At 58.7% G+C, this 27,928-nt stretch overlaps 3 protein-coding genes across 3 annotated transcripts in view; 1 reads left to right on the top strand and 2 right to left on the bottom strand.

Moving 5' to 3' along the window:
* Positions 1–7,811, top strand: part of HADHA (hydroxyacyl-CoA dehydrogenase trifunctional multienzyme complex subunit alpha) — a 28,023-nt gene extending 20,212 nt beyond the window's left edge. Inside the window, exons 15-20 of the mRNA XM_082481820.1 lie at positions 2,565–2,705; positions 3,993–4,061; positions 4,452–4,647; positions 5,551–5,665; positions 6,254–6,399; positions 7,286–7,811. Coding sequence (XP_082337946.1) covers positions 2,565–2,705; positions 3,993–4,061; positions 4,452–4,647; positions 5,551–5,665; positions 6,254–6,399; positions 7,286–7,431 — 813 coding nt within the window. The 3' untranslated portion in view covers positions 7,432–7,811. The remainder of the gene's footprint in view (positions 1–2,564; positions 2,706–3,992; positions 4,062–4,451; positions 4,648–5,550; positions 5,666–6,253; positions 6,400–7,285) is intronic.
* Positions 7,812–9,575: 1,764 nt separating this feature from the next.
* GAREM2 (GRB2 associated regulator of MAPK1 subtype 2) lies at positions 9,576–18,077 on the bottom strand (the record flags this gene model as incomplete). The annotated part of the gene is made up of 7 exons (XM_082480652.1): positions 9,576–10,431; positions 10,759–10,922; positions 11,661–12,776; positions 13,353–13,483; positions 14,295–14,333; positions 15,412–15,552; positions 17,966–18,077. The coding sequence occupies 7 exons, from the start codon at positions 18,075–18,077 to the stop codon at positions 9,576–9,578; spliced, it is 2,559 nt and encodes an 852-aa protein (XP_082336778.1).
* A 4,843-nt stretch (positions 18,078–22,920) lies between these two features.
* RAB10 (RAB10, member RAS oncogene family) overlaps positions 22,921–27,928 on the bottom strand; it is a 46,706-nt gene continuing 41,698 nt past the window's right edge. The window contains exons 4-6 of the mRNA XM_082481513.1: positions 26,140–26,229; positions 25,525–25,626; positions 22,921–23,350 (exon numbers count right to left, since the gene is read on the bottom strand). Coding sequence (XP_082337639.1) covers positions 23,267–23,350; positions 25,525–25,626; positions 26,140–26,229 — 276 coding nt within the window. The 3' untranslated portion in view covers positions 22,921–23,266. The remainder of the gene's footprint in view (positions 23,351–25,524; positions 25,627–26,139; positions 26,230–27,928) is intronic.

Consider the following 27,928-nt stretch of genomic DNA (forward strand, 5'->3'; position numbering starts at 1 on the left):
TAAACTGATAGATATAGGAGTGACTTGCCATGGTGGGAAAATTCCTCCTCAAGGAGAAGGGAACTAACCTAGCAGCAAAAACTGGTGACCAAGAAGGCCAACGGCATCCTGGGGTGCATGAAGAGTGTAGCCAGCAGCGTGAGGGAGGTCATCTTTCCCCTCTACTCTGCCCTGGTGAGGCCACGTCTGGAGCACTGTGTCCAGTTCTGGTTCAAGAAGGACAGGGAACTGCTGGAGAGGGTTCAGCAAAGGGCTACGGAGATGATGAGTGGACTGGAGCGTCTTTCTGATGAGGAAAGGCTGAGGGACTCGGGGCTTTGCAGTCTGGAGAAGAGAAGGCTGAGGGGGATCTTATCGACGCTTATCAATCCCCAAAGGGAGGGTGCCGGGGGATGGGAACAGGCTTTGTTCAGTGGTGCCCAGTGACAGGACAAGAGGGAACGGGCGCAAAGGTGACCATGGGCAGTTCCATCTCAACCTGAGGAGGACCTTCTCTCCTGTGGGGGCAGCAGAGCACTGGCACAGCTGCCCAGAGAGGGGGGGAGTCTCCCCCTCTGGAGTCATTCCAAACCCGCCTGGAGGTGTCCTGTGCCACTGCTGGAGGTGCCCCTGCTCTGGCGGGGGGTGGGACTGGGGGAGCTCCAGAGGGCCCTTCCAGCCCCCACCACTCTGGGATGCTGTGCAGAAAAGTCAGTGGCTGGAAGTTGAACTCGGAGGTGCTGAAACTGAAGCCTTGGACAGCCACAGGATCAGGTCCTGGAGGGTGGTGGGGTTTTCTCTGTGACTCCAAGTGATCTGTGTGAACAGGGTGCCAAGAGCAACATAAGAGGTTGTGGCAGAGGTTTGGAGTAGAGGACTTCTTCATCCCCTTGCTTAAAGTCTGAACAGCGTATAAAGTAGCTGCATCCTCACTCTGTAGGTAGCCCAGGCAAGCACAGCTGAGGAGGAACACTGCTTCCCGTGGAGCAGCCTGCCCTAGGGGATGGGCTTAGTGGAGTTACCGTCTGAGGGGTGCGAATGTGCTGGACTGGGAGGAGTCAGCTGCGTGCTGGTTTGCATTGCTGTCTGTGACTACCAAGGGTACCTGTGGTATGTGCTAGCGTGAGGCTGGCAGATCTGACATGGGCCCTGCAGGAGACCTGCACCCTTCAGGGAGCAGCAGCAGACCAGACATGACACCGCAGCATCTGAAGTAAGGTGGGGGATCTGCCTGACCAGGTGGAGTCACCTCCTGAGGGCTAAGCATCAGTCTAGGGCAGCATTGATGTAAAAAGTGGGAAAAGCATTCCCTCGTTTGAGGAATCAGCTTTGCCTACGGGGGGCTGCAGAAAATGCAGGGAAGAGCAAGCAGCTTGAGATAATCCCATCTCCCTCTCTAAAAAAGGCGGAACGGGGAGGCAGTAGCAGCTTGGGGAGAAGGAGAGGGAGGTTCTGGAGCTCAGTTGGAAGGTGTTACCCAAATGCAAAGCATGGGTACCCTTGGCTGGTTCCCTAAACTCCTACAAGGGTCTCAAGCCTGCCCAGGGCAGTGCATTGCCTCTGCTGCTGGTGTTCCCGCAGAAGTTCTGTGGACATCTGGAAAGGCTGTAGAGTAACAGCATGTGTCCCCACAGCTGGAGGTTCCTGTGACCTTCATGAGCCTCTTCCGGTGTGCTGTCGGACCTTAGTTGCATCGGAAATGCAAACTGAGTCTTTTTTCTTCGTACTTGCAAATAACATCCTCTTGCTGTATAAATTCCCTGTGTAATGGCTCTTTATAGGGAAACTAATAGGAAATCAGTTAACTAATTAGTGCATTTTCTTTTAATTATTTTTGCAGTCTGCAACTCTCCTACAAGGTGCCTCTGACTTATACAGATCTTAGTGCCAAGTGTAGCTTCCAGGAGGCACGAAGGTGACATGCTGATTACACGGTCGTGTTAAGAAAGTGAGGCACACAGCTGAATAATCTCTACTTAAATGCTGTTCCCAGAAGAAGGCTGCACTTGCCTCTGTAATTAGTTTCTGGAAACGTGCCTTCTCATCCTTAAATTCACTTCATCACCAAAAAAAAAGAAAACATTCACAAGCAGAACACAGGGGCTCTGCTCAGCATCTGTCCCAGTGACTGCTGTGCCACTCTCAAAGCCCAGAAGAAGCACTGCCCAGGCGCGGGGCTGCGTTGCCAGCGCAGAGAGTACCTGCGGACCATGCAGTGCCTGTAATTCGCCCGCGGAATGAGCTCAGCTAAGATTCCCAGACAGGTTTTGCTGCTAACAAGTACAGAGAGCGCTCTTGGTCCTGTAAGCATTATACCGAAATTCTCACTGAGGCAAGAGCTGTGGGGCATGTGCTACGACGTCCTTGGGAAAGCCAAGGAGAGAAAGAGAGAGAGCGAGCACTCCTGTCGGGGAGGGATACAGTGGAGTGTGTGGCTGAACGGGTATTGCGCTGTGCTGGTGGGTGCCGCAGCCCGTGCTGGCCTGCTTCCCTCTGCAGTTGGGCACTTGACTGGCCCAGCAGAATACCGTGGGAGCCAAAGTCTGTCTTAATCCTGCTTAACCCTGATCTCTTCTTCTGCCTAGGTGATCGGGATGCACTACTTCTCCCCTGTTGACAAAATGCAGCTGCTGGAAATCATCACCACGGACAAAACGTCGCAGGACACCGCTGCTTCCGCTGTTGCTGTTGGCCTCAAACAGGGCAAGGTCGTCATCGTGGTGAAGGTGAGGGGACGCTGCACAAAGTGTGAGCTGGGATAGTAAATAAGAGGGCAGGCTTGTGCACTGAGAGAGGGCTGAAACGTGGCTGTGAATACACTGGTATTAGCTACTCGCACTGAGAAGTAAAAGTGGAGGTTAGAAGAAGGCAGGTGCCCAAGTGATCACTCAAGTGTCCTTTGAAGCAGCCGTGGAAGGCCAGAAGGCGCAGGAACAGTCTGATCGGCCAGCACGAGGAGCAGGCAGTCTAGCTCCACACAGCTTCCAGGAGGCCGGAGTCTGTAGTGGCAGCCGAGACGGAGCAGAGTCTGGGCAGGACTCTCACCACCTCTTCTCCCTGGCAAGCTGCAAGGACAGAGGGGCCTGTGAGCAGTAGCCCTCCTCTTTCTGGATTTAAATCTTGTATGAGAGAGTGCAGAAATACATGTGCAAGTGTAGGGGAAGAGCTACACCAAGCAGAGGGAGAAGGCTGAGCACAGCACAGCGAGGCAGCAGTTGAAAACAAACTATTGCGGTCTCTAGGAGGAGGCAGCAGAGCCTCAGAAAAGCCGCGGGCTTTGAGTGGTTTGTTAGGCTGACGGCTGCTGTTGAACATGTGGCTCTCCAAACAGAGCTGGTCTCGTGTTCCGTCGTAGAAAGCATTGGTGATGCCCTTTCAGCTGCGTGGGAGGTTCAGCTGGTAGGCTCAGGGCAGTTTGTATTTTGGGGTTGGTCTTTTCACTGATGTGTGAGGTTGCCAGCGATGCCGAGCAGGTCTCTCCTGTGGCGCTGGGAAAACTGGCTTGTCTAAAAGTGATCTAGGCATCTCTACGGGCCAGGGGAGACACAGTGCTGCTTCTCTAACCCTCATCCCCACATCAGATGCTTCCCTGAATGGCAGTTTGCAGCTAATCTGTTGCTTCCTGACTTTGCGAGCAATACCAGAGGTGAAACAACTGGTTTATGCCTGTTTCACTTGTGCTTTCCTCTGTCAGCCTGTTGTGTTTGGTGAAGCAAGGGGAGTTCTGCAGCCTGCTTGGGACCTCCAGGCACAATTGCAGATAAAAACACTCTAGTGGGAACTTCCAGGCAGTAAGTTCATGGAAGTCTTCAAACACTGCTGAGCCCTACAGGAAAAAAACTATTCTAGCAGTTGATAACATACTGTTAGAAACAGAGTTCAGTGTATCTGCCCTGCACGTCGGTGCCTGAGCTGCAGCCTGGGCTGTGAAACGCAGTTCTTGCGCTGCCGAGAGAGGCGATGTTCCTGCAGTTTGTCCTCACCTGCCTTCCTGCTGCACTCCTCTTCCCTAGGACGGGCCGGGCTTCTACACCACCAGGTGCCTGGGACCGATGCTGGCAGAAGTGGTCCGAGTTCTCCAGGTGTGTATCCCGTCGGCTACCGAGCATCCACCAAATATTCATGTAAACTCTGCTTCTTCCTTGCCCTGATGAGGCTGACTCCAGCCCTGGCTAAGAAGGGAGGTGGGTAACCAGCCCTGGTGCCCATGGCTGTCCCCAGCCTGCTCTTGGCTGAGCTGTGGTCTGATGAGACCTGGTGCAGGCAGCGATGAGGTTCTTTTCTCCCCATAAGGCACCAGGGGAGAGGCAGGAGTGGTGCAAGCCCATTTACACTGCTGCTGTCTATACTCAAATGGCTAACGAGGCTGGTGGCTCTCTGTGGCCTCAGATGAGCAACAGCTTTCTGCCCCCACTCTGGGTTTCCAGGACCCTCACCCAGAAAGATCATTGCTTCCCCTTCCATTCCTGCAGGAGGGCATTGACCCAAAGAAAATAGATGCCATCTCTACTGCCTTTGGCTTTCCTGTGGGTGCTGCCACGCTGATCGATGAGGTGGGGGTGGACGTGGCCACGCACGTGGCTGAGGACCTCGGCAAGGCCTTCGGCGAGCGCTTTGGAGGAGGCAGCATCGAGTTGTTCAAGCTCATGGTTGAAAAAGGTTTCTTAGGTGAGACACTAGGCTGTTTTAATTGAACAGGTTTCCCCTTTGTTCCAGGAAAAGCACTAGCATCTATCAGCCTCTTCTGCCTCAGGTGAGAGCAGTCAGAGAACAGCCCTGGGAATGGGTTGGGAATCTCTCCCAGCTGTACCTTGGGTGGACGTCTGGCTGCAGCCAGACCTTTCTTTGCAGAAACAGCAGCAGCAGGCAAAGATGTGCCCAGGGCAAAAGCAGCCCACAGGCTCTCGTGAACCTCTGTCTGGCCCCTTTGTGTGAAACCTGCACAAGCACTCTGGAACGTGCGGAGCAAGTGGCTGGAAATAAATGTGCTCGAGTAAAATGAGCCCTGAGCTGAGCTTTGGAAGCTCTGTGCAAGGAAAAATTATGTCTGTCCATGTGATAGAAGCTGTGCCCTGGTGGCACTGGGTGCCAGAGGCAGCTGTGCCTCTGAGCACGCCAGGACGGAGCAGCGTCCATCGGTGGGACATGCGCTTGGACCATGACAGCTCTCACCCTCCAGTGACCCTTGCTGTGCCCGGCCCCTGGCAGCGAGGGTTACTCGGGAGATCTTGTTGTCTCTGTCCCCTGCTCCCAGGGACTGTGTCTTTTTCCTGCTGTAGCCATGGAAATGTTGGCGTTATTTGGCTGTTCCCTGGACATAGTGAAGGCATTAGGGCCTGGCACAGTAGCAGCATCTTGCCAAGGAGTCAGCTGGACATGGGCCCCCTTCCCTCTGTCCTTGTTGAGGCAGCAGACGGGCTCGCTCTGAAGTGCAGAGGAGCTGCCTGTGCCGGGAGGATCTGCTCGTGCTGACAGAAGCACAGTCAGAGTCTCAAGAAGATCAGAGGTGAAGGTGTCACGAGCGAACAGGACGCGTGGTGGGATATAGCTATGTCTTTTTCTCCCTGGCAGGTCGCAAGGCAGGGAAAGGCTTTTATGTTTACCAGGAGGGGGTGAAGAACAGGAGCGTGAATTCTGGCATGGATGAGATCTTGGCACGGTTCAAAGTGGCAGCCAAACCTGAAGTGTAAGTAGCTGTGTGTGCTGAGCGGTGGTGTCGGCTGGCTCACCCCTGCCCAGCTCTTCTCCTGCCTCTGAGCATGGGGGCTGCACCAGGCAGCACTGGAGGACACTGCTGACCATGGAGTCACTCCAGATGGCATTTGGCTGCTCCCGGCTGGCGTGTACAGTGCAGGCTGTTGGCTCCGGAGAGCCTGTGCTAGCAGGAATGAGGCATCCTTGAATTTATCAGCATTTGCTTGAGCACCTTTGCAGAAAGCTTTTTCTGTGGTGGGGCTTGTCAGGGCTGGCGGGTTGGCACAGCCCCTGCCGCGACCTTCGGGGCGTTGGAGCTGTTGTACAGCCTGGCACTGAAACAGCTCCCGGAGCGCTCCCTGTCTGGGCTGATGGAGCCGTTGCCGTTCTTACATGCCTGCCTCAGGTCACAACACAGAACTTAGTCCTTATCCTCCAGCGAATAGAGACACTCTCAATGAGAAACGATTCTCTGCCCTACCCCAGGCCTGCCTCTGTCCCCCACCTGTGCTGGCTTCACGTGCTCCTCCCTCCAGCCGCTGTGTTACCTGCACAGCCCTTACAGGCTCTTTCCTTGCAGCTGCACTGATGAGGACATCCAGATGCGCTTGGTGACGAGGTTTGTGAACGAGGCAGCCATGTGCCTGCAGGAAGGGATCCTCAGCAACCCAGTGGAGGGAGATATTGGTGCTGTGTTCGGCTTAGGCTTCCCGCCGTGCCTGGGAGGTAAGTGGGTTCAGCTGGGGTTTTGGCTTGGCTCAGAAGCTTTGTGGTGGCCTTGCCTCGTGGGCTCTGGCCACCAGAGGTGAGTCAGCTGTGTGAGCTGCAGTCTGACAAGCCTGAGGGTCCTTCTCCCACGCGAAGCCTGAGCCAGAGAGGTTGCTCCGGTGTTCCCATCCCACGAGAGGTGGTAGTGAGCCTGAGAGCTGCTGTGAGATGTTTGTGGCAGGACCCAGTGGAGTTCCTCTGCTGGTACAGCTGTTTCACAGAGCTGGCTGGAGGGCCGTGGCTGTGGCTTGGGCAGTGGATGAGCCGCGACCTGAGGTTTGGGTCACAACTGAAGGATACTAAGGGCGCTGGGGCGTGAGGTGGTGCTTCTGCTGAGTACCTGGCACTTGCCCTCCTTGAGGCAAGCTCAGGCTGGAATAGGAATCCCGGTTATCTATGCCCCAGCTTGTCTCCTTCCGTGTGCTCAGGCAGCCTGTGCTAGCCCCAGCGTGTCCTCCCTGGCCTGTGGGGACCCTTGTGGCTTTGCTGCCAGTTTTAGGATGGGCATTTCAGACCAGGCAAAAGCACCAGCAGAGGTGGCAGCGAGCTTCTGCTCCCCTCGGAGCTGGGGTCACGCTTGGGAAGGATGGGCGTCTGGCTCCGGCTTCTCAGCAGCTGGGCTGTGACGGGCAAGAGGCTCCGACACGCACTGGGACCATCCCAAAATTGGCCACTGCAGCAATCCAGTCTACCTCTGCTCAGTGCAGGCAGAGAGCAGGGTCTGAGAGGCTGTAGGGGGTCTTCCAGAGAAGGACAGATGGGCCGAACCCAGTGCTCTCACTCTTCCAGGCACCCCGGTGCCTCTCCTTTCCCTGGCACAGATGTGTCCCCCTGTCCTCCGCAGGTCCCTTCAGGTACGCAGACTCATACGGAGCCAAGCAGCTGGTGGACAAGCTGCGGAAGTACGAAGCCGTCTACGGCTGCCAGTTCACGCCGTGCCAGCTGCTGGTGGACTACGCCAACAGCCCCAACAAGAAATTCCACCAGTGAGTGTGGCCCAACACCACCCGCCCATGACGCACCGACAGCTCCAGCCGGGACCGCCGGCTCTCCAGCGACACCCCATTCTCTGTAGGTTAATCTGCAAAGCGCCCCAGGGGAGGCAGGGAAGGAAGGAGGGTGGCAGCGGATTGCCTCGTGGCTTGTAGTCATTTCAAGTGCCTTATCAGCTACTGTGTGTTGGGCACGTCCGTCCCGTTGCCGGCAGGGGCCTGGCGGCTCCTCGCTGGGAGAGAGATTTTTCTTCTGTGTTCACCTCCATGCTGCGACCTCCAGAGCTCCCGGGCTGGCAGGCAGTATCCAGCACGCAGCTGGCCCTAAGGCCTTGCCTTTCCGTAAACCTCCGACAAAATAAATCCCCGTCTCCTGGGTTTGGACTCCGTGCCTGCTTCTCTTCCCGTCTTGCTGGGGCAGCCGCCTCTCGGCACCGAGGAAGGGAACCGCTCCAGTCGGAAATAAAGCGTTCAGGCAATCCTCTGGGCCCCTCTCTGTGCTTGCAGGCTGGGAGACCCGCGAAGGGGCTGCGGGCGGTTGCTGCAGGGTGGGGAAAGGCAGGGGACGGCGGAACAAAGACCGTCTCTGTCACCTCTGCCATCAATCAGGGTCTGTGAGGAGCCTCCGGCTCTCTTGTCTGGCCCCGAGCGCTGCCGCCGGGGTTATCCTGGCAGATGGCCCCGCCTGTAATTGCGAATCAAGCAGCCGAAGGGCCAGAAGGGTCCCCCCGCCGGGAGAGCTCGGTTTAAACTAAAAGGCTTTAAATCTCTGTGCACCTGTCAGTAATTTCAGAGCGGCGCTCCAGCCTTCTCCCAGCGCCCTGCCAGGGCTCGGGCCGGCACCTGGGTGGTGCTGCTCTTCTTGTGTCACCTCTGTGCTTGGTTTCTCAAAGCTACTGGGACAGAATTGGGCTGAGACATCATCTCATCCTGCCTCTCCTGCCTTCAGCCCTCCCTGCGGGGGTGCAGCAGCCCCCCCAGACCCGCCCCTGCCTGGAGGGCTGTGTAGGAGCTGTGCTTGGGGGGTGTGAGCCATGTCCCGGGCACCCCCCTGGCCAAGGGGCTGGAGTCGGAGCTGGGGGGGGGTCTGGTCCCAGACCCTCCTGTTGCTGTGGCCCCATCGAGGGGTGGTTTGAGGAGCTCGGGGGTCCTTGGGGCACCTCACCCTCAGGCAGGGGACCTTCCTTCCAGGACCCTGCTGTCACCCTGGGGCGCAGCCAGCCTGGAGCAGCTCCGAGAGTAGTGCTAACATCGAATTACAGAATGGGGGGGGGGGGGGAAGGGACATTTAAAGGCCATCTAATCCAACCCACCTGAAGAAGGGACATCTTAAACCAGCCCAGGTTGCTCCCAGCCCCGTCCAACCCGGCCTTAAACACCTCCAGGGATGGGGCAGCCACAGCTTCTCGGGGCACCCTGCGCCAGGGGCTCACCGCCCGCACAGGAGAGAATTTCTTCCCAATATCTCATCTCAATCTCCCCTCTGTCAGTGTCAAACCATTCCCCCTGGTCCCACGGCTCCCCTCCCTGACCCAGAGTCCTCCCCAGCTCTCCTGGAGCCCCTTTAGGCACTGGAAGGGGCTCGGAGATCTGCGCGGAGCCTTCTCTTCTCCAGGCTGACCCCCCCACCTCTCCCAGCCTGTCCTCCCAGCAGAGGGGCTCCAGCCCTCCCAGCATCTCCGGGGCCCTCCTTTCCCTTGCCTAGAGGTCACAGGTCCCTTCCCATCTCATGGGAAGGGTATGCAAGGATGGGAGTGACCCCCGCAGCCTCCGTCCCTGCCAACAGCCCCTTTCCCACTCCTCCCTGAGCAAGGGGCTTCTCCAGTGGCTCGTTTTTCTCCCATATGTTTATTACACTAATCCACAAGGATTAAGTTAAACCAGTCAATGCAAACTCCAGTATTTTCCAGCCCATTTGGGCCAAAATTACCGTCCAGTGTTAAAACGGAAAGGAAGGGAGGGCTGGGCGATGGGGCCGCCCTGCTGGGGAGGAGGAAACCCCACAGCCCGTGGGGCAGAGGCACTACCGCATCGGGGCACCCCGCAGCGGGGCAGGGGAAGGGAGCGGGGAGAGCCAGAGCTGTGGTCCAGGTGGCTGTGGGGGACCCCCCACACACGGTCCAGGGGGTCCCCAGTGCACGGCTAGATCTTGGGGCGCCAGCCCTTGATGAACTGCATGATCTTCTTCACCTGGAGCTTGGTGAGGCGGAAGTCGTCAGCCAGGATCTCCTCGCTGAGCTGCACGAAGATGCTGCCGTCGATGCGCTCGCGGGCGAAGAAGCTGACCACGTCCTCGGAGAGGCCGATGAAGCGCAGGCACTTGGAGACCTCCTCCAGCGAGAGGGCCGAGAGGTCGGCGGGGGGCAGCCAGGGCGAACCGTCCCCGCTGGGACGGGGGACAGCCGGTGGGGCCCCCCCGTCGCCCCGCGCCGCTGGTGGCACCTCGATGACACCCTGTGCCAGGTAGACACGGGTGACACCCCCCTCAGCCCCTCGCAGGACAGTGGGCGAGAGCGGGGCTGCCCCACGGATGACGATGCTGTCCCCCTCGAAGCCCTTGGGTGGGCGAGGAGGGGGCGCCGGCTCCTCGACGGGGCCGAAGGGCTCTGGTGAGGAGGAGGAGGGGGCGGCCGGGGCAGAAGGTGGCTTGGGCCACTCCGGGTTCTCCGGCCATTCGGCCGGGCCGGTGAAGGGGTTGAGCGCCCCGAAGGGGGCAAAGCGTTTTTGGGGGTGCGGGGGCTTGAGGCGGGGGCAGCTGCGGTAGGGCTTCAGGGGGGGCTCAGCCCCTGGCAGCGGGGTCGAGCAGCCGCTGCCCACCCCAGCACCTGCCTCGACGTATGCCCAGGGGTCCGACCAGGAGGTGGGGGCCGGCTGGGAGGTGGGGGGCAGCGGGCGCCTGGGGGGCTCCCCGGCTTTGCAGTCGCCCCAGGTGCAGGGGTAGCAGTACAGGGAGTAGGCGTCGGGCGAGGGCGAGCCGCTGCCACTCCGCGGGACCGACCTGCCAGAGGAAGGGGAGCATCACCATCACCCCCGCGGTTGTGTTCCCCACTCAGCAGAGACATCCCACCACCCCATTGTCCCCACCGCAGCATCCCGACATCCCTGCGGGGACATCCCACCACCCCATTGTCCCCACCGCAGCATCCCGACATCCCTGCGGGGACATCCCACCACCCCATTGTCCCCACCGCAGCATCCCGACATCCCTGCGGGGACATCCCACCACCCCATTGTCCCCACCGCAGCATCCCAACATCCCTGCGGGGACATCCCACCACCCCATTGTCCCCACCGCAACATCCCCAGCCACGCTGGAGCCACTCACCCGTCCTGGAGCCCCGCGGAGTAGTAGGAGAGGCTGGGGCTGGGCGAGGGGGTGGGTGCCAGCTTCGGGCAGTGCAGGGGGGCCGGGGGGCTGCAGGGGGCTGGGGGGCGGCTGCCCCGGGGCGGCACAGGGGGTGCGTTCAGCAGCCGACACTCCTCCTTTACCTGGAAGGGCGGTGAGCACCATCAGGCCCCCGGTCACCCGTGCCAGAGGATCTGCCCCTGGGACCCCACGGCTGGAGGGGGTGATGGGGGGCTCGGGGCAGCCAGACCCAGTGGAGCCATGACGTTCTGGGTACCAATGGGGTGGGGGAGCCCCAGGGAACTGGGTACCCCAGTATGGGGTATGGGGTTCCCAGAAATTTGGGTACCCCATGGTGTAGGGGAGCCCAAAGGACTCCAAAAGCCGCGGTGCAGGGGAGCCCAGAGGATTTGGGGACCCCCGCAGTGCTGGGAAGCCTGAGAGATTCAGGTACCCCGTGGCGCAGGGAGCCCTGGGGAGCCGGGTACCCCATGGTACGAGGGTGTCCCGAGGATTCGGGTACCTCCTGGTGATGGGGATCCCCGAGGAACTGAGCACCCCGTGGTGTCCAGAGGATTTGGTGTCATTTGGTGTACAGAGCCAGGGAGGGACATCCCCCCTGTAGCCAGGGGACGGGGGGGTCCCAGCCCAGGGCCCCACAGCACCCAGGGTGGGGGTCAGGCTGGCCGTGCCGTGGGGCTGAGAGCGTGGCCCCGGGCTGTGCACCCCCTGCCCGCGGCACAGGGCCATGCCGGGGCCACCGCCCGGCCACCCCGCTGCATCGCCCCCGGCCAGGGCAGCAGGTGGGACCCCCGGGGGTGCCATTCCCCGTCCCCGGGGACATCATTCCCCATCCCCAGGGACAGGACCGCAGCTCTTACCGCCTCCGACTTGGGTGGCACAGGAGGCGGGGTGTCTCCGCGGGGCTCGTCCCCAGGCACGCCGGGGCGACGCGGGGAGCCCAGTGGGGTGAGGGCCCCGAAGGAGACGAGGTCCTGCCGGCCGGCACCGCTGCCCGGCTCGCAGCATCCCTCCGGGCCGGTGTTGCTCCAGAGCTCCTCGTAGGGGATCTCCAGCGGCTCCTGAGTCCTGAACTCGGGCTCGGCCCAGTCGGGCGTCATGTATTCCCGGTCGGGGTCGGGGAAGTCGGGCAGCGGCGGGCGCGGGGTGCCCCCCGCCATGCCCCGCGGTCCCTGGCAGCGGGCGGTGGGGTCCCGGGGGCCCCCCGTGCCGCAGGCGCAGAGGGAGAGGCGCTGGAGGGGCTGGCTGAGCTCCTCGCGGGCGCAGGGGGGCAGGCAGAGCCGCAGGCGCCGGGGGCTGGCGCACTCCTCCGAAAAGTCAGGTTTGGCCTCCCGCACCGCCCGCGAGTACTCGTCGGGGTTGAAGCGGTCATGGCAGTACGCCGCGCTGTCCCGCAGCAGCTTCTCCAGCTGGGGGTCCCCGGCGAGGAGCCCCTCGGGCAGCTGGAAGCGGGGCATGTCGGTCAGCAGGAGGAAGTGGAAGGGGACCAGCTCGTCCCGGCGGAGGATGCAGCACAAGACCACCGTCTTGGAGATGATGCTGACCAGCTTGTAGCAGTGGCCCTCGCGGATGGCGTGCAGGTCGTAGGGGTTGCGCGCGGGGCGGCTGGGGACGGCCACGTTGACGGGCAGCCGCACCTTCTCGATGATGCTGCGGATGGTGTGCTCGCCCTCCTGCAGCCGCAGCTCGAGGGGGCTGCGGGTGCTGAAGCGGCCCTTGCACTGGAAGGGCAGGCTGAGGCTCTCGTTGGTGCGGTGGTTCATGCAGATCAGGCAGGGCATCTTGCCCTTCACCTGCCGGGCCCCCGCCGCCGGCGCCGCCTTGCCCAGCTTCCGCAGGAGGGTGTTGAAGCGCGACTTCTCCTTCACCGTCTTGGCGCAGAGGATCTCCGCTTGGCCCATCAGCGTCAGCTCGTCCCCGGCGTGCAGCGTGAAGTTGTACACCTCGCTGTCCTCGCTGAACTCCCCCGACACCACCTGCCCCGGGACAGCCCCACCATGGGACCCGCTGCACAGGCACTGTCTCCTGACGTCCCACCACCATCCCCTGCTGTCCCACTGTTCTCTCCTAATGTCCCACCACCGACCTCAATGTCCCATCACCATCCCCTGGTGTCCCACAACCTACCTCTGCTGTCCCACAACCTACCTCTGCTGTCCCATCACCATCCCCTGATGTTCCACCACCAACTCTTGATGTCCCATCACCAACTCTTGATGTCCCACCACCAACTCTTGATGTCCCACCACCATCCCCTGAATCCCACCACCATACCCTGATGTCCCACCACTACATCACCATCCCGTGGTGTCCCATGACCTACCCCTGATGTCCCATCACCATCCCCTGATGTCCCACCACTACCCTGATGTCCCATCACCATCCCGTGGTGTCCCATGACCTACCCCTGATGTCCCATGACCTACCCTTGATGTCCCGTCACCATCCCCTGAAGTCCCACCACTACCCTCAATGTCCCACCACTGTCCTCTGCTGCCTCACCACCGCTCCCTGACCTTCACCTGCCATCCCACCACTGTCCCCACACAGACCTTCACGCTGAAGGTGATGGCCTCCATGACGAAGACACGGTCCGGGAAGATGCTGGCCACCTCCTCCACACTGTTGAAATACTGCACGGGCTCACGGATGTCCCGGTCCTGGTCCAGCAGCTTGAACTTCCCTGCGTGGGACAGCCAGCCCCACGGTGGTGAAAGGAGCCCACCGCCGCGGCCTTTGTGGGGGGCAGCCGCCCTTGAGACTGGCCTGGGGTCCCCGTCACATTTTGGGGTGGGGGGTGGGAGGGGGAACTCTGCGGGCATCACCCAGTGTGGCCAAGTGCTGCAAGGGGACACCAGCGCATCCCCCATTCCCGTACCCCACACGCAGCATCAAGGGGGGGTTGGGTGGGACAAAGCACGGGCCCCCGGGCACGTGGGCTGTCTCGGCAATGCCGCTGCGGCGCCCCCGGGAGCTGCAGGGACCACCCCAACGCGGCCCCGGGGACGGAGGAACCCGCCTGGAGCAGAGCCAGCGGAGCAGCCAAAATCATAGGGACACCCCCACCCCCCCATTGCCCCCCAGAACCCCTCCCCAGCCCCGCCAGGACCCCCCAACTCCGCCCCATGCCAGGAGAGCCACCGCGGAGGGGACGCGGGGAGGGGACGGCGGTGGCGGAGGCGAAGGGGGGAGCGGGGGGGCTGTGCCTGGCAGGGAAACCGCCGCCGTTGGCATCGCCTCCGCGGGGACAGACCTGAGGGGAATATTAATCCCCCGAGGCGCCCGCGCCGGCGGCAGCGTGCCCGCGGGACTCGCTCGAGGCTGGAGCCGGGAGCAGCCCCGCAGGCTGGAGCGGCCGTGCCACAGCCCCCCAAATCCGGTTAACACGCTGCCAGCCCTCCCCTCCTTACCCCCCCGCCCCCCACCTTGGGACTGGCGATTACCCCCTCCCCCGCTCCCTTTCCCATTATTTATTTATTAGCGGGACTCATTACCGCCGTGGCGAGCACTTAGAGGGGTCATTAAGGCTCTCGCTACAGCGGCCGCCGCATCTCAGCACCTTCCTCTGCATCGCCAGCCCCAACCCCCGTCCCAGCCTTGTCCCTATCCCATCCCCATCCCTGTCCCCATCCCATCCCTGTCCCCATCCCATCCCCATCCACGTCCCTATCCCATCCGTGTCCCTATCCCATCCCTGTCCCCATCCCATTCCTTCCCCATTCCCTGTCCCCATCCCCATCCCAACCCTGTCCTTGTCCCCATACCATCCCATCCCTGTCCCCATACCATCCCTCCCCTTCCCTATTCCTATCCCCATCCTATCCCTGTCCCTATCCCATCCTTGTCCCTATTCTGTCCCTGTCCCCATCCCATCCCTTCCCCATTCCTGTTCCCATCGCTGTCCCTATCCCATCCCCATCCCTGTCCCTATCCAGTCCTTGTCCCTGTCCCTGTCCCGTCCCTGTCCACATCCCATCCCTTCCACATTCTCATCCCTGTTCCCATCCCCATCTCTGTCCCTGTCCCCATCCCAGGCCTGTCCTTGTCCCCATCCCATCCCTTCCCCATCCTGTCCTCATCCCTGTCCCTATCCCTGCCCCCATCCCCATCCCATCCCCGTCCCCATCACATCCTCATCCCTGTCCCCATCCTGTCCTCATCCCTGTCCCTATCCCTGCCCCCATCCCCATCCCATCCCCGTCCCCATCACATCCTCATCCCTGTCCCCATCCTGTCCTCATCCCTGTCCCTATCCCTGCCCTCATCCCCATCCCATCCCTGTCCCCATCCCCATCCCCATCCCATCCCCATCCCATCCCATCCCATCCCATCCCATCCCCATCCCCATCCCCATCCCACCCCATCCCATCCCACCTCCATCCTCCCCCCATCCCTGCCAGCCCCCCGCAGCCCCCCGGCTTTGGGCTGGCCGCTGGCAGGGCGGGAGGGGCAGAGCGCAGCCCCCAAACCAGAGCATCATCTCCTCTAGACTGGGCCATACTGGAGCACCCCCAGTTCTGCCGCCGGAGGCGGGGGGGACACCCCAAACCCTGATGCCCCAGGGGACACGGAGCCCCTTGTCCTCGCCCCTCGCGCCCCGGCCGCCCCCACCTGGGTACTGGAGCGGGATGTCGATTTTGGGGCCGATGACGTAGTGTCCCTCCTCCAAGCTGTGGGCCGTCACCGTCGTCCACTGCCGGCAGGAGTGGACCAGCAGCACGTCCTGCGCGCTCACCCCCTCCACCCGCTCGCCTGTGGGGGGACAGGGCTGTCACCTCCCCGGGACACCCCCCGCCCTCCCGGGGCACCCAGGGGTGGTCATCGGGGAGCCGGCTGGGGGGACGGCCGGGGGGACGGCGGGATGAGCAGGTGCCCGCTGCCAAGAGCCGCCAGTTGCCCGGGAAACAATTTCTTTGTCCCCCCCTGAAAAGCCGCCACCGCCGCAAACAAGAAGTTTATTGAGCTGAGGCCGTCGGAGGGGCCCCCACCGCCACGGCACCCCCTGGCACCCCCCGGCACCCCCCCGCCCCCGGGGGGGACTAGTCCAGAGGGGAGCACCCCGCACGGGGGGATGGAGCCTGCTCCCCAGGGATGGACGGATCCTGCTCCGGAGGGGACGGATCCTGTCCTGGAGGGGATGGATGCTGCTCCAGAGCGGAGCACCCAGCTCGGGACGGGGATGGAACCTGCTCTGGGGGGACGGATCCTGCTCCAAAGGGTAGCACCCAGCTTGGGGGGATGGATCCTGCTCCGGAGGGGATGGATCCTGTCCTGGAGGGGACAGATCAGGGGGGAAGCCTATTCCAGAGGGGAGCACCCAGCTCCGGTTGGGATGGGTCCTGCTCCAGAGGGGATGGATCCTGCTCTGGGGGGATGGATCCTGTCCTGGGGGGGAGCACCCAGCTCTTGGGGGGGATGGGTCCTGCTCCAGAGGGGATGTATCCTGTCCTGGAGGGACGGATCCTGCTCCAAAGGGTAGCACCCAGCTCGGGGGGATGGATCCCCCTCTGGAGGGACTGATCCTGCTCCGGAGGGGAGCACCCTGCTCTGAGAGGGGGGGGCACTGCCTGCACAGCCCCTGCGGGGTGACCCCGGGCTGTGCCTGTGCACCCCTCAGTGCACCCCACTCCCCCGCACCCCCCTGCTCCCCCCGCCCGTGGGGGGGTCACAGCCAGGCGCCCCCCACCCCGCAGCCAGGCTGTGTCCCCGGAGGGTGGCGAGGGGACACGGTGGCTCCGAGCCCCTGCCAGCCTGGTGCCACCACCTCCAGCGCGTCACCCGCAGAGGGTGAGGAGGGCAACCGGGGCCCGGGCACGGGGTGGGGGGCAGCCTGGGCCCCCACCCACCCCCGTCACGTCTCACTGGGCCCTCTCCAGCCTTCCTTCCTCCTCCACCTCACTCCAGCCGCCCTCCCTTCTCCTGTCCCCTACAGTCTTCCTCCTCCCTCCAGCCTTCCTCTCTCCCTCCTCCTCCTCACCCCTCCAACCTCCCTCCCTCCTCTTCCCTCTACCCTTTCCATCCCTCCAGCCTTCCTCCCCCCTCCTCACTTCTCAAGTCTTCCTCCCTCCTCCCCATCCCTCTGCCCTGCCCCTCTCCCTCCTCCCTCCGGCCTTCCTTCCTCCTCCTCCTCACCCCTCCAGTCTTCCCCCTCCCTCCTCCCCACCTCCCTTCCTCCCTACCTCATCCCCATCCCTCTGCCCTCCATCCCTCCCTCCTCCTCCTCCCTCCAGCCTTCCTCCACATCCCTCTAGCCTCTCTCCTGCTTCATCCCTCCAGCCTTCATCCCTCCTCCTCCCTCCACCCTTCCTTTCTCCCTCCTTCCCATCACTCCAGCCTTCCGCCTTCCTCCTGGTCTCTCTAGCCTTCATCCCTCCTCCTCTTCACCCCTCCAGCCTTCATCCTTCATCCTCCTTCTCCCTCCATCCTTCCTCCCTCCTCCTCCTCCTCCCCATCACTTCAGCCTTCTTCCCTCCTCCTGGTCCCTCCAGCCATCCTCCCTCCTCCTCCTCTTCCCTCCAGCCTTCCTCCTTCCTCCTCATCCCTTCATCCTCCTCCTTCCTCCTCATCCCTTCATCCTCCTCCTCCTTCCTCATCCCTTCATCCTCCTCCTCCTTCCTCCTCCTCCTCCCTCCAGTCTCCCTCCCTCCCTCCTCCTGGTCCCTCCAGCCATCCCTCCTCCTCCTCCTCACCCCTCCAGCCTTCATCCCTCCTCCTCCTTGTCCCTCCAACCTCCATCTCCTTCCTCCTTCTCGTCCCTCCAGCCTTCCTCCCTCCCTCGTCCTCCTCCTCCCCATCACTCCAGCCTCCCTCCCTCCCTCCCTCCTTCTGGTCCCTCCAGCCGCCTTCTCTCCTCCTCCTCATCCTTCTGTCCTCCTCCCTCCTCCTCATCCCTCCAGTCTTCATCCCTCCTCCTCCCGGTCCCTCCAGCCACCTTCTCTCCTCCTCCTCCTCCTCCTCACCCCTCCAGCCTTCATCCCTCCTCCTCCCCATCACTCCAGCCTCCCTCCCTCCTGCCGGTCCCTCCAGCCGTCCCCCCTCCTCCTCCTCACCCCTCCAGCCTTCATCCCTCCCTCCTCCTCACCCCTCCAGCCGTCCCCCCCCCCTCCTCCTCACCCCTCCAGCCCCCGTCTCCCCCCGTGCGCTCCCCCCGGCCCCGGCGGCTCACCCTGCCCGAGGCAGACGAGGGTGGGCAGGCGGCACTGGCTGACGATGGCGTCGAGGGGCAGCGCGGCGGGGCTCCAGCGGAGCCGGGCCAGCCCCGCCGCCAGCTTCTCCATGGCATCGCGGCTCAGGCCGGCCCCGGGCCGCGGGGGGGGGCGGCCGCGCCGGGCTCCATCGCCGCCGCCGGGGCCGGGGCCGGGGGCGGGCGGGGGTGCGGCGGGGAGCGGGGCAGCCGGGAGCCGCCCCCCGCCCGCCCCCGGCCCCTCCTGCCCGCCCGCCCCGCCAGGCGGGACCCCCCTCACCGGCGGCGGGGGCGGGGGGAGGCGGCTCCCCCCCTCCTCGGCCGGGGCATCCCCCCGGCGGGGTCCCCCCGAGGCGGGGGCTGCTCCCGGGGGAGGGGGGGGGAACGCTGTCCCCGGGATGGGGGCGGCGCCGTCCGGGGGAAGCGCCGCTCGCCCGGGGGGAGCGGGGGGCTCAGCCCCGCCGCTCCGGGTCCCTCCGGGGGGGCTCCGGTCGGTTTGGCCGCCGGGGGGAGGGGGCGAGAGGAGACCCGGAGCCCCCCCCGCAGTGGGGGCCGTGCGGGGCGGGGGGCGCCGGGGGGTTCCCCAGGAGACAGCGGGGCTGGAAGGACCGAGAGGTGGGGGGTGGGAGCTGCGGGGGGTCAGGGGGGTGCGGAAGACCCCAAAGCCGCCCCACGCCCCGATCCCCCGGCGGGGACCCCCCCCGGACACCCCACAGCCCCGAGGCACGAGTGGCACCGGCACACGGGGCGGGGACCCCCCGGCAAAGCGCGGGGAGTGCCGCCGCCCCCCCCCGGCGATGGTGCCCGAGAGCCCGACCCCTCCCCGAGGGGTGACTCGGTGCGGGGGGGTCCTGGTGCGCGTTAGCGGGGGGGGGACAACGGGGGGATGGGACGGGGACCCAAAGGTGCCATCGGAGCAGCAGCAGTTGGGGCAAAGCCCCAACACACAAAAAACTTGCCAGAGGCAGCAGGTTTGGGAAAGGAAAAGGGATGGGGATGGAACCGGGATGGGGATGGAGCAGGGATGGGAAAGAAGGGATAGGAAAGGAGCAGGGACAGGGAAGGGGCAGGGATGGGATGGAAAAGGGATGGGAAAGGAGCAGGGATGGAAAGGAGCAGGTTTGGGGATGGAGCAGGTACGAGGATGGAGAAGGGACGGGAAAGGATAAGGGACGGAAAGGAGCAGGTTCGGGGATGGAGTGGGGATGGAAAGGAGAAGGGATGGGAAAGGAGCAGGGATGGAGCAGGGATGGGGATGGAACAGGTATGGGAAAGGAGAAGGGATGGGAAAGGATGAGGGATGGGGATGGAGAAGGAATGGGAAAGGAGCAGGGACGGAAAGGAGCAGGGACAATACGGTGGCAGGAGGACAGGGAAAAACTTGAGACTCTGCCAGGGATGACGCTGACCAGTGGGACCCTGAGAGCTGCTGGACGGTGTCCGTGAAGGGAGGTCCCTGCCAGGTCCCCTTCCCGGGATCCCCTCGCACTGCCGCCCCCCCAATGGTGATGGCCTGTGCCCCGCTGTGACCCCCCAGCCCCGCCGTGGTGCTGAGGCCCCGTCTCCCCACAGCAGCAGCCCCTGAGCCAAAGTGACTCAGGCAGGGACGAGCCCTTCGCTCCCCACCACGAAATGCCGAGGAGCCCCCGGGGATGGGGAGCATTGAGGGTCGCTGAGCTGCTTCCCCACAGCCTCACCCCCCTGCGACGGGGACCCCGGGGCTGCTGCCGCGACACCCTCACAGCCTCAGCGGCAGCTTTATTACCGAAAGCAGCACAAAAACACCCTCTCCCGGTTACCGGCACCATGGCAGGGGGAGGGAAGGAGAAGTATGTCCCTGCTTTGCCATCCCACGCCGCAGGGATGGGGACAGGCCCCTTGCCCAGCTTTTGCAGGGGTTGATGTCCCCAAGGGCTGTGGGACACCCCCGGGACACCCGCTCCCCATGGGCAGGAGAGGGCAAATGGGTCCTGCTGAGTGGGAAAAGGCAGAAATAAGCAGAGCCGGGGGGTGCGGGGGGTTGGGGGGTGCTGGAAAACCCACCTGCATCTCCCGTCCTCAGCAGGACCTGGGGGTGCAGGGAGGGAAGGGCTGAAACAGCCGCTTTCCCAGAATGTCCCGAGCAAGGAGCCAGGGGGCACAAAGCCAGGGGTACCCCCACCCGTGGGGCTCCACGCCGGGACCGGGCAGACGTCGCTGCAGCAGGTGCCATCCTGCCCTCGGAAAACGAGAGCCTGGAGCTTTTCTGCAGAAATGACAGAAAAAGTGAGAGCTCTGCCCCCAGGCACACCGTGCCAGCAAGGCTGAGCCCAGCTTGTGCTTCCCAGGTTTTATCAATAAATCCTCCAGGGAATTTAACGGGGCCGAGGAAGTAACCAATGCAAGTTTATAAAAGCTTTTATTTGCTCTTGGTATGACCAAGAATGGGACAGTGATCTTTTATACAATTTGATACAGTAAGTGGTACAAAAGAATGTGTTTTAAATAAAAAGCCAGAGTGGAGTAGCAAAAATATTAAAAGATTAAGTAAAAAATTGTAGGCATGGGAATTAATCCTAGACCCTTAAGTTGATGCTGTTTTTCCACCATCCGAGTCCGAAGCGCCGCCTGTCCCCCTGCCCCAGGGCAGCCCTGACCGGAGAGCGGGTTAACACCCCTGGAGGAGAGATTCAACCTTGGGTTTTCATTTATCATCACCAATTTAATCAAGTTACATTTATTATTTTTTTTTGCCGCGAGAGGGGGGGGCAGGGCTGGGCAGGGGCGGTCGCTTTGGCACGGTCTCCGGGCTGCTCCTCGGCTTCGCTCCCCACCAGCGCAGGGCAGGGGCGTCTTCCGAGCAGAGGTTTCACAAGCAGTTAGTTCGCTAGCTCGCAGAATACCGGCAGAAATAAAGTTATGCAAATTCCTCCAACATCATTATTATTATTATTTTTCCTTTTAGCATCTGCATTGCCCTTTGTTGCACACTCCTCCGCAGCCGGGTCTCGCGCTCCACAACACACAACAAAGCCAAGCCACGCGGTTAAAACTCAGGGGTTTTCATACGAACAGAAGTAGACCGTCTAGAAATATTTCAGTTTATTAACTGGGTAAGGAGAATAGGCAAGGGGGGGGGAGCTAGGAGTACCAGCGAGTGGCCTGTTCTCGACCTGTCGGCTTGCAACGAACACAGCGCCTACACGGGATCCCGAGGGGTTTGCACAGAGGGAGCCAAGCCCCTGGAAGCAAATAAAAAGCTCATGTTTAAAACGAGGATTATACAACAACGACAAAAAAAACCCAACCAACCTTGATGTATATTTCTCCATTTTTCCCTTTTTGATAAGGTTAGAAAGTGCAGGTTTAACCAAAAGGTAGCCGTATCTATTTACAGCGCTGAGCGGCAGGCGCCGGCCGCCAGGAACGCCCCGGTGCCCGTTCCCCCGCCGGTCCCAGCGTCCTGCCCGGCCCCAGCGGCCACTCGACTGGAAAGGGTTAACGCACACAGAGACAAAAATGCCGAAACACAAGGGAGACGCCTCGGTCAAGTCACTACGGGGGGAAGGAAGCCATTCAAAACTAGAAATTCCATGTTAAAACACCATCATTTCATTAAAATTAAATCAGCGTTATTTACTACTTTAATTATTTACCGGAGACAGTCCAAAACCCAAGCGGACAAGAGCGAGGCACAAGCTCGTCCAACGTTAAAGGAGCAGGTGAGGCTTGGGGAGGAAGAAGCGCCTATTTAACAATCTTTGTGTCCTTGGCCAGAGCAGCTCTCCTACGCGGTATTGTAAATGCACATGAACGTACGACCGCTCCCGCGACCGAACGCCCGGTTCGGCAGGAGCAGTCCACCACGCGGGACTGTCCGTCCTTAACCCCCTTCCCTTGAGAAGGGACGGAGCCACGCGTGACGCCGGAGCCGTGCCTGGAGCCGGGAGAGCCAGGTAACCCCGGGGGGGCTGGGCAGCGCTGCGGGGACCCCCGCCCCGGTCCCACAGCCCCGCAGCGAGGACCAGAGCCAGCCAAGGACCACGGACTCGGCTCTTAACACAGGGAAATGGAAAGTTTTCAGGGCGGTAATAAATTAAAACTGCCAACTTTTTTTCTTTTTCGAATTCTGGTTTCACTCAGCCTTTGGCCAGGCTGCCGAGCAGCACGCGGGAGCGGCTGAGAGTAAGAGAGAAGGTAAGAGTTCATGTTAACTGCTGTCAGTTTGGGAATCGCATGTTATATTCATACACAGAAAGTAGACAACCACATCACCCTCCATAGAAAACTAGTGCATGCAAATAACTCTTCCATATCATAAAACCCAACGGCTATGCAGGAGGAGAGAGAAGGTATACTAGTGAACCGACATTGGCTAGAGGGAAATTAGTAGGTATCTTCACCATTTTTACCTTGAAAGCTAAATCAGTGCTTTGTATTAAATTTTTGGCAAACATACCACGTTGCCATCCTTTTAATTAACACATCACACCATGAAGAAATGCAAATAAAAGCAGCATGCAGGCAAAAGGAAAGAGCTGCAAGTGAAGAAAAAAAAATGGCAGCAGGAACAGTTCTGAATGGCTAGATCACCAAAAAGGAGACACAGCAGATTAAATGTAATATCCTTTTTTTTTTTTTTTTTTTGCACCACCCTTTGTCCTCGATGCATTACACCAACAGTTACAGAAAGCAATCACAAAAAAAGAGTTCAGTATTTTAAAATGGCCAAGTATGGATGGTATGTCTCCTGCACATGCTTCCACCAGAAAAGAAATTAAAACAAAAAAGAAAGTGAAAACTAAAGTTCCTTTCCACATAAGGCACAGGACAAAATAAACCCCACTCACATACTCAAGGCGAAAATGAGTGTTTTCCTGGCTCTTTGCTGATGCATCTAGAGAATATGGTGACTCAAGCACATTATCCATGACAGAAAATTCCACTGTTGTACAAAATAAATTGTTAATTCTAACTTTTATTCTTATACAATTTGCAGAATAGAGTTGAATATGATTGCTATATGTTTTAATGTCAGGAGGAACGGGACTATAATACAACCAAAACGTAGTGGTAAGTTGAGCAGGTACATGAAAAAAATGAAGTCACAGAGATGATTTTCCTATACATGTTGTTGAGAAAATTATAGTACGCAAGCTGGCCTAAACGGAAAACCAAAGGGAGACAGGAGCTTGTTAAGATGAGTAACAAAACATTGGTTTAAGGTTAAAAACGGGCAGAGTGGTTTGTTTTGCAGCGAGAAAAAAGGGGCGGTGGATGGCGATTGGTGATATAGGAGAACGTTCAGCAACACTTGCTCTTCCAGCCCGTCACCCCACCTCCACTGCTGATATCTACATTTTCACTGTTGGGCTCTTTTACAGGGGTCTGCAATGAAACAAGTGGGGAAAAAACAACGTTAGATGACTCTTGAGACATTCTGAAAAAAGTACTCAGAGCTGAAGACATAGCGGCTTACAAAGAGACTTGCATCACCACATAATATTACGAATAAAGCATGGGCAAAGAGCTCCACAGGGATGTAGGGAACCCTCCTCCTCCCTCCAGTAAGTCTGCAAAACCAATTTAAGGTTGGGCTTTTTTTGTTGTTTCGTTTTAAATAAACAAGGACCGGAAAGCTGGAAAAACCACCAACTTCTCAACTTGGACCACCCCAAAGTAAACTCAAACTATTTCTAGATCCTGCTCTTCGAACTGACACTTGGACTTCGGGGCCGTGAGTCAGTCACAGCATACAACACAAGCAGAAGTTAAATTACGTGAACTAATGACCTTAAAAACCCACAGAGTAATTTAGGGATAAAGAGGGGTTGTTCAAAACCATCTGCCTTCCAGTTAACCAGGACACCAGTCTCCGAGGCAGCGGACAAAGCAGGCTGGTCTGCGTCATGGGATGTCAACTTGGGTAGACCAAAGCAAAAATCAAAGTCAAGTGGTTTCAATCGGACGCTGACATCTCCTCTCGGCTGTCTGGAAGCTAACCTGCACATTCACCAGAACACTGCAGTTTCATCTCTCTGTTCCTTTTCTTATGCTCTTTGGCACAGCCTTCCAAAAGCAAATCCCCCCATTCTTCAGATAAATACACTGAGGCCCAAAATAAAATGTAAAGGTCAGACGAGTCGGTAAGACTTGCTCGCCTGAGCTCCCGCGTACCCGAGGCCAGGGATTTCCATCCAGCGTCTCACATAAAGCTTGCCAAAAACTGATGAAGAAACAACTCAGAAGTACAAGGGCGAACCAGACATGGTTGAGCAGATGTGTGTGTAGCAGGGCTGGGAAACAATTCAGCATTGACCTTGCACTAAATTTCTAACCAATGAACTCGGATGATGTTATCAATCACATTCATGCAGGAGAACGGCTGAAGACAGCGATGGAGGCGGTCTCCGTACGGGGCAGTCCCTACCGCTACACCGGAGCACAGAGAAAACACGTGGGGTCATTCCTTCAGGAGCACAGCACGTTTGCTAGAGTTGGCCAACCCGCGTTTCCGGAGCTCCACAGAGTTTCAGCAGTGGAGAGGCACGACCCGGCCGTCAGCAGCAACGGGCTAGCACAGGGGTTACCCTGCAAACCCAGTCCTCAGCTATGGGAGCCCATCAGCTAACTGGAACCGGCCCCAGAGCCACCCACCTATGCGACCCAGCCCAACCCTGCAGCAAAATGGTGGCAGCTATTGGAAGCTGATGCATTTTCTACTCAGGAAAGACATCAGGGATGCACGTATAGGGGTATCACATAGCTCCAGGCATACAAAGATTGGGGTGCAGGCCACAGGAAGGGCAGCTGTCTTTATGGTACGCTATATGGTCCAGGAAGGGGATCCCAGACTGGTCAGGGTTGGAAGGGACCCCCAGAGACCATCCAGTCCAACCCCCCTGCCGGAGCAAGGTCACCTCCAGCAGGTTGCACAGGGTAGTAGTTAAAGACTACCACTCTAATGCTCAAATATAATTCAGACAGATATCAAATGATCCCTGTCTGCCAAATACATATTTTTGCATGTTTGGGACCCACATTCTTCTCTCAGCTGCAATATAACCTTCCAATAAATCTCCAGCGAAACGCGGAGGCTGAGAGGGCCAATCATTGGAAACAAGGTAGGAAGTGACAGATCTCGTTCATCTGCTCCATCAGCCACATCTAAACTCTCCCCAACAGGCACTGAGGATTTTTTAGAGGATGTTGTGTATCGATGGAGATGGTGGCAGGGGAAGGACAATTCTCTTCCACGCCAAGTGAAATGTCATACATACACACGTATGACACAACCGTGAGTTTAAGGGCCGAACAACTACAAGTTTACGTTCCTTGGCTCTTTGATGTATACTCCTCTCTCTAGATAGTATCCCTACAATAATGAAACATCAAACGAGCTTCAGAAGCTTCAGATGTAGTCATCCTCCTACAGGGATTCGTTTGTCTCAGCGTGCCAAAGTCAAAAGCTGCAACAATTCAGGTAAACATCAAAAGCAACAGGAGCTGAAATTTTAGGATTTTTTTTTTTTTTTTTTCCAAAAAAACCTGTAAGCACGTACCTTTCGAAGAATGTCTTCTGCTAATGTGAGGAATGCCTTCTCAATGTTTATATTTGCTTTTGCACTAGTTTCGAAAAACCTAATACCGTGCTCCCTAGCAATCTAAACCAAAGAAGAAAGAAGGAGGTTAGCGTTACTGTAAAGTCACTCCGTTGGTGCTGCTGTAATTTAAGGATTAGAGGCATTTATAAGCACGTAATATTCTTTCAGCCATGGCAGGCATCAGAAGTACGAGCTAGACAAAACATCACAAAGGAAGATTAGGAGCTTAATGATTCAGAAACAGCAATTAAAGTGTATTAAATCACAAGTCAATGTCTGAACATAAGACGACAGATACCATACAAGCCTGTCACACAGTAAGTAACTTAAAGGATGCCTGAAAAACTTTAGTTATCAAAGCAAGCACAAACGGCAGCCGAACTTGTTCCGTTCATGGCAGTTCTTTGCAACTTCTGAGAACACATTCCCGAGACTCACAAACCATTAGCAAATCCCACCACCTTGCTCATTCCCTGGCACATCCCGTTGTGGCACCTCAACCACCCGGAGATGGCGGGAGGTCTTGGCATGGATGTGCTTACTTTGATAAGCAAGTTTTTGTGCGACGCGTACCTGTTCGCCTTTTGCTTTAGGGACAACTCTTTTATCTTCCATGTCACACTTGTTTCCTAACAGCATCCTCTCCACATCTTCATTGGCATGCTGAAACGAGACAAGACACGGATTTACACATCTCCCCCAACAAGCAGTAAATATCTACTTCACAGTTGTATTTCCAGACTGTTAGAAGTCCAGGCTAACGTTTACGGGTCTTGGTGTCCCTCTGCTCTGCACTGGTGAGGCCACAACTGGAATACTGTGTCCAGTTTTGGGCTCCCCAGTTCAAGAGGGACAGGGAACTGCTGGAGTGAGTCCAGCGAAGGGCAACGAAGATGATGGAGGGATCGGAGCATCTCCCGTATGAGGAAAGGCTGAGAGCGCTGGGACTCTTTAGCCTGGAGAAGAGAAGGCTGAGGGGAGACCTTCTTATGGCGTACAAGTATCTAAAGGGGGGGTTGAAGGAGGATGGAGCCGGGCTCTTTTCAGTGGTTCCCAGTGACAGGACGAGGGGCAATGGGCACAAGTTGGAACACGGGAAGTTCCGTTCAAATACACGGGAACACTTCTTTCCGGTTCGGGTGGCAGAGCACGGGCACAGGCTGCCCAGGGAGGGGGGGAGTGCCCTTCTCTGGAGAGTTTCCAGACCCGCCGGGATGCAGTGCTGAGGGATGTGCTCTGGGCAGTCCTGCTGTGGCAGGGGAGTGGGGCTGGGTGATCTCTAGAGGTCCCTTCCAATTCTGAAACTCCGTGATTCCGTGTCCTGCACTTTCCTAACAAAGACTGCTGGAGAGCAGCCCTCAGGCAGCGCCTTTACACTAAATTGCTCATATACCCTGGAAGTGGAATGAGACAAGAGCTGTGGGTTTGACACAGCTCTATCACCATCCCAACGCCAGTTGTTTCCTCCCTTCCTTTTTATTTCTCTAGTTTCAGTGTGAAGTCTTGCTTTCTGACAAACACTAAGTGCTGTTCTGCAGCCCAGATCCTTCTTATAAAAATGATGCCACAAAACATGACAAGGACAAAAAGAGCCCCACACCTACAGCTGCCAACAATCCAGCTTCATGCACTCCAACGGCTCCAGCTGACGCTACTACATTTTTGGGGGTTTAAGGGGTCCTTTGCATAGTTTTATTGTAGACTGGTAAGTCTCCTTAATCGCAACTATGCTTTCAAGCACCGCAAAGCCCCATAAGCAGGAAGTTAGTAAAAAAACCCTTTTTGCCCATAATTTTTTTTAGAGGAGTTACCGAGTTAACTAACAAAGGGAAGTTACAGTGCTCTAGCATCGTGCTGTTCCTCCGATGTCGCAATCGTCAGAGAGCTAAAGGACAAAGCTGGCATGTGGTCTTGCTATCTGCTAAGGACTTCACGCAGAAGGCGAGGAACTTGTGCAGTGAAGTGGCACGCAGACCATGCACCAAGGGAACACAGACAGGACATCACAAAGGGAAAGTTGAAGTGAGCACCACGCTACTGCTCAGGATCCAAAGAAAAGCAGGACCACATACGCAGGGAATGACCTTTGTAAGGCAAATGCGAGTGCCAATGCTTTCTCAAGGAATGCTGCATGAGTAAAAAGCCCTTGGCTGTTCAGTTATTGAAGTCCTGCCAATATCCATCATAGTAAGGAAAGCATATGCCAAAGATATCCACCAGACCAGCAGAAAAGTTCCAGCAGCCACAGCACAAAGCATCGCTTAAGTGGATAACCGAAGTACTTTGAAACCTGCCATGAGAAGCTTCTCGGAAAGTCTAATCTGAATTTACTTTCACTCCAACAGGCTTAATACTACTTTAC

The sequence above is a fragment of the Vanellus vanellus genome (genome assembly GCF_965231255.1).
Source record: "Vanellus vanellus genome assembly, chromosome: 3".
Taxonomy (NCBI): Eukaryota; Metazoa; Chordata; class Aves; order Charadriiformes; family Charadriidae; genus Vanellus; species Vanellus vanellus.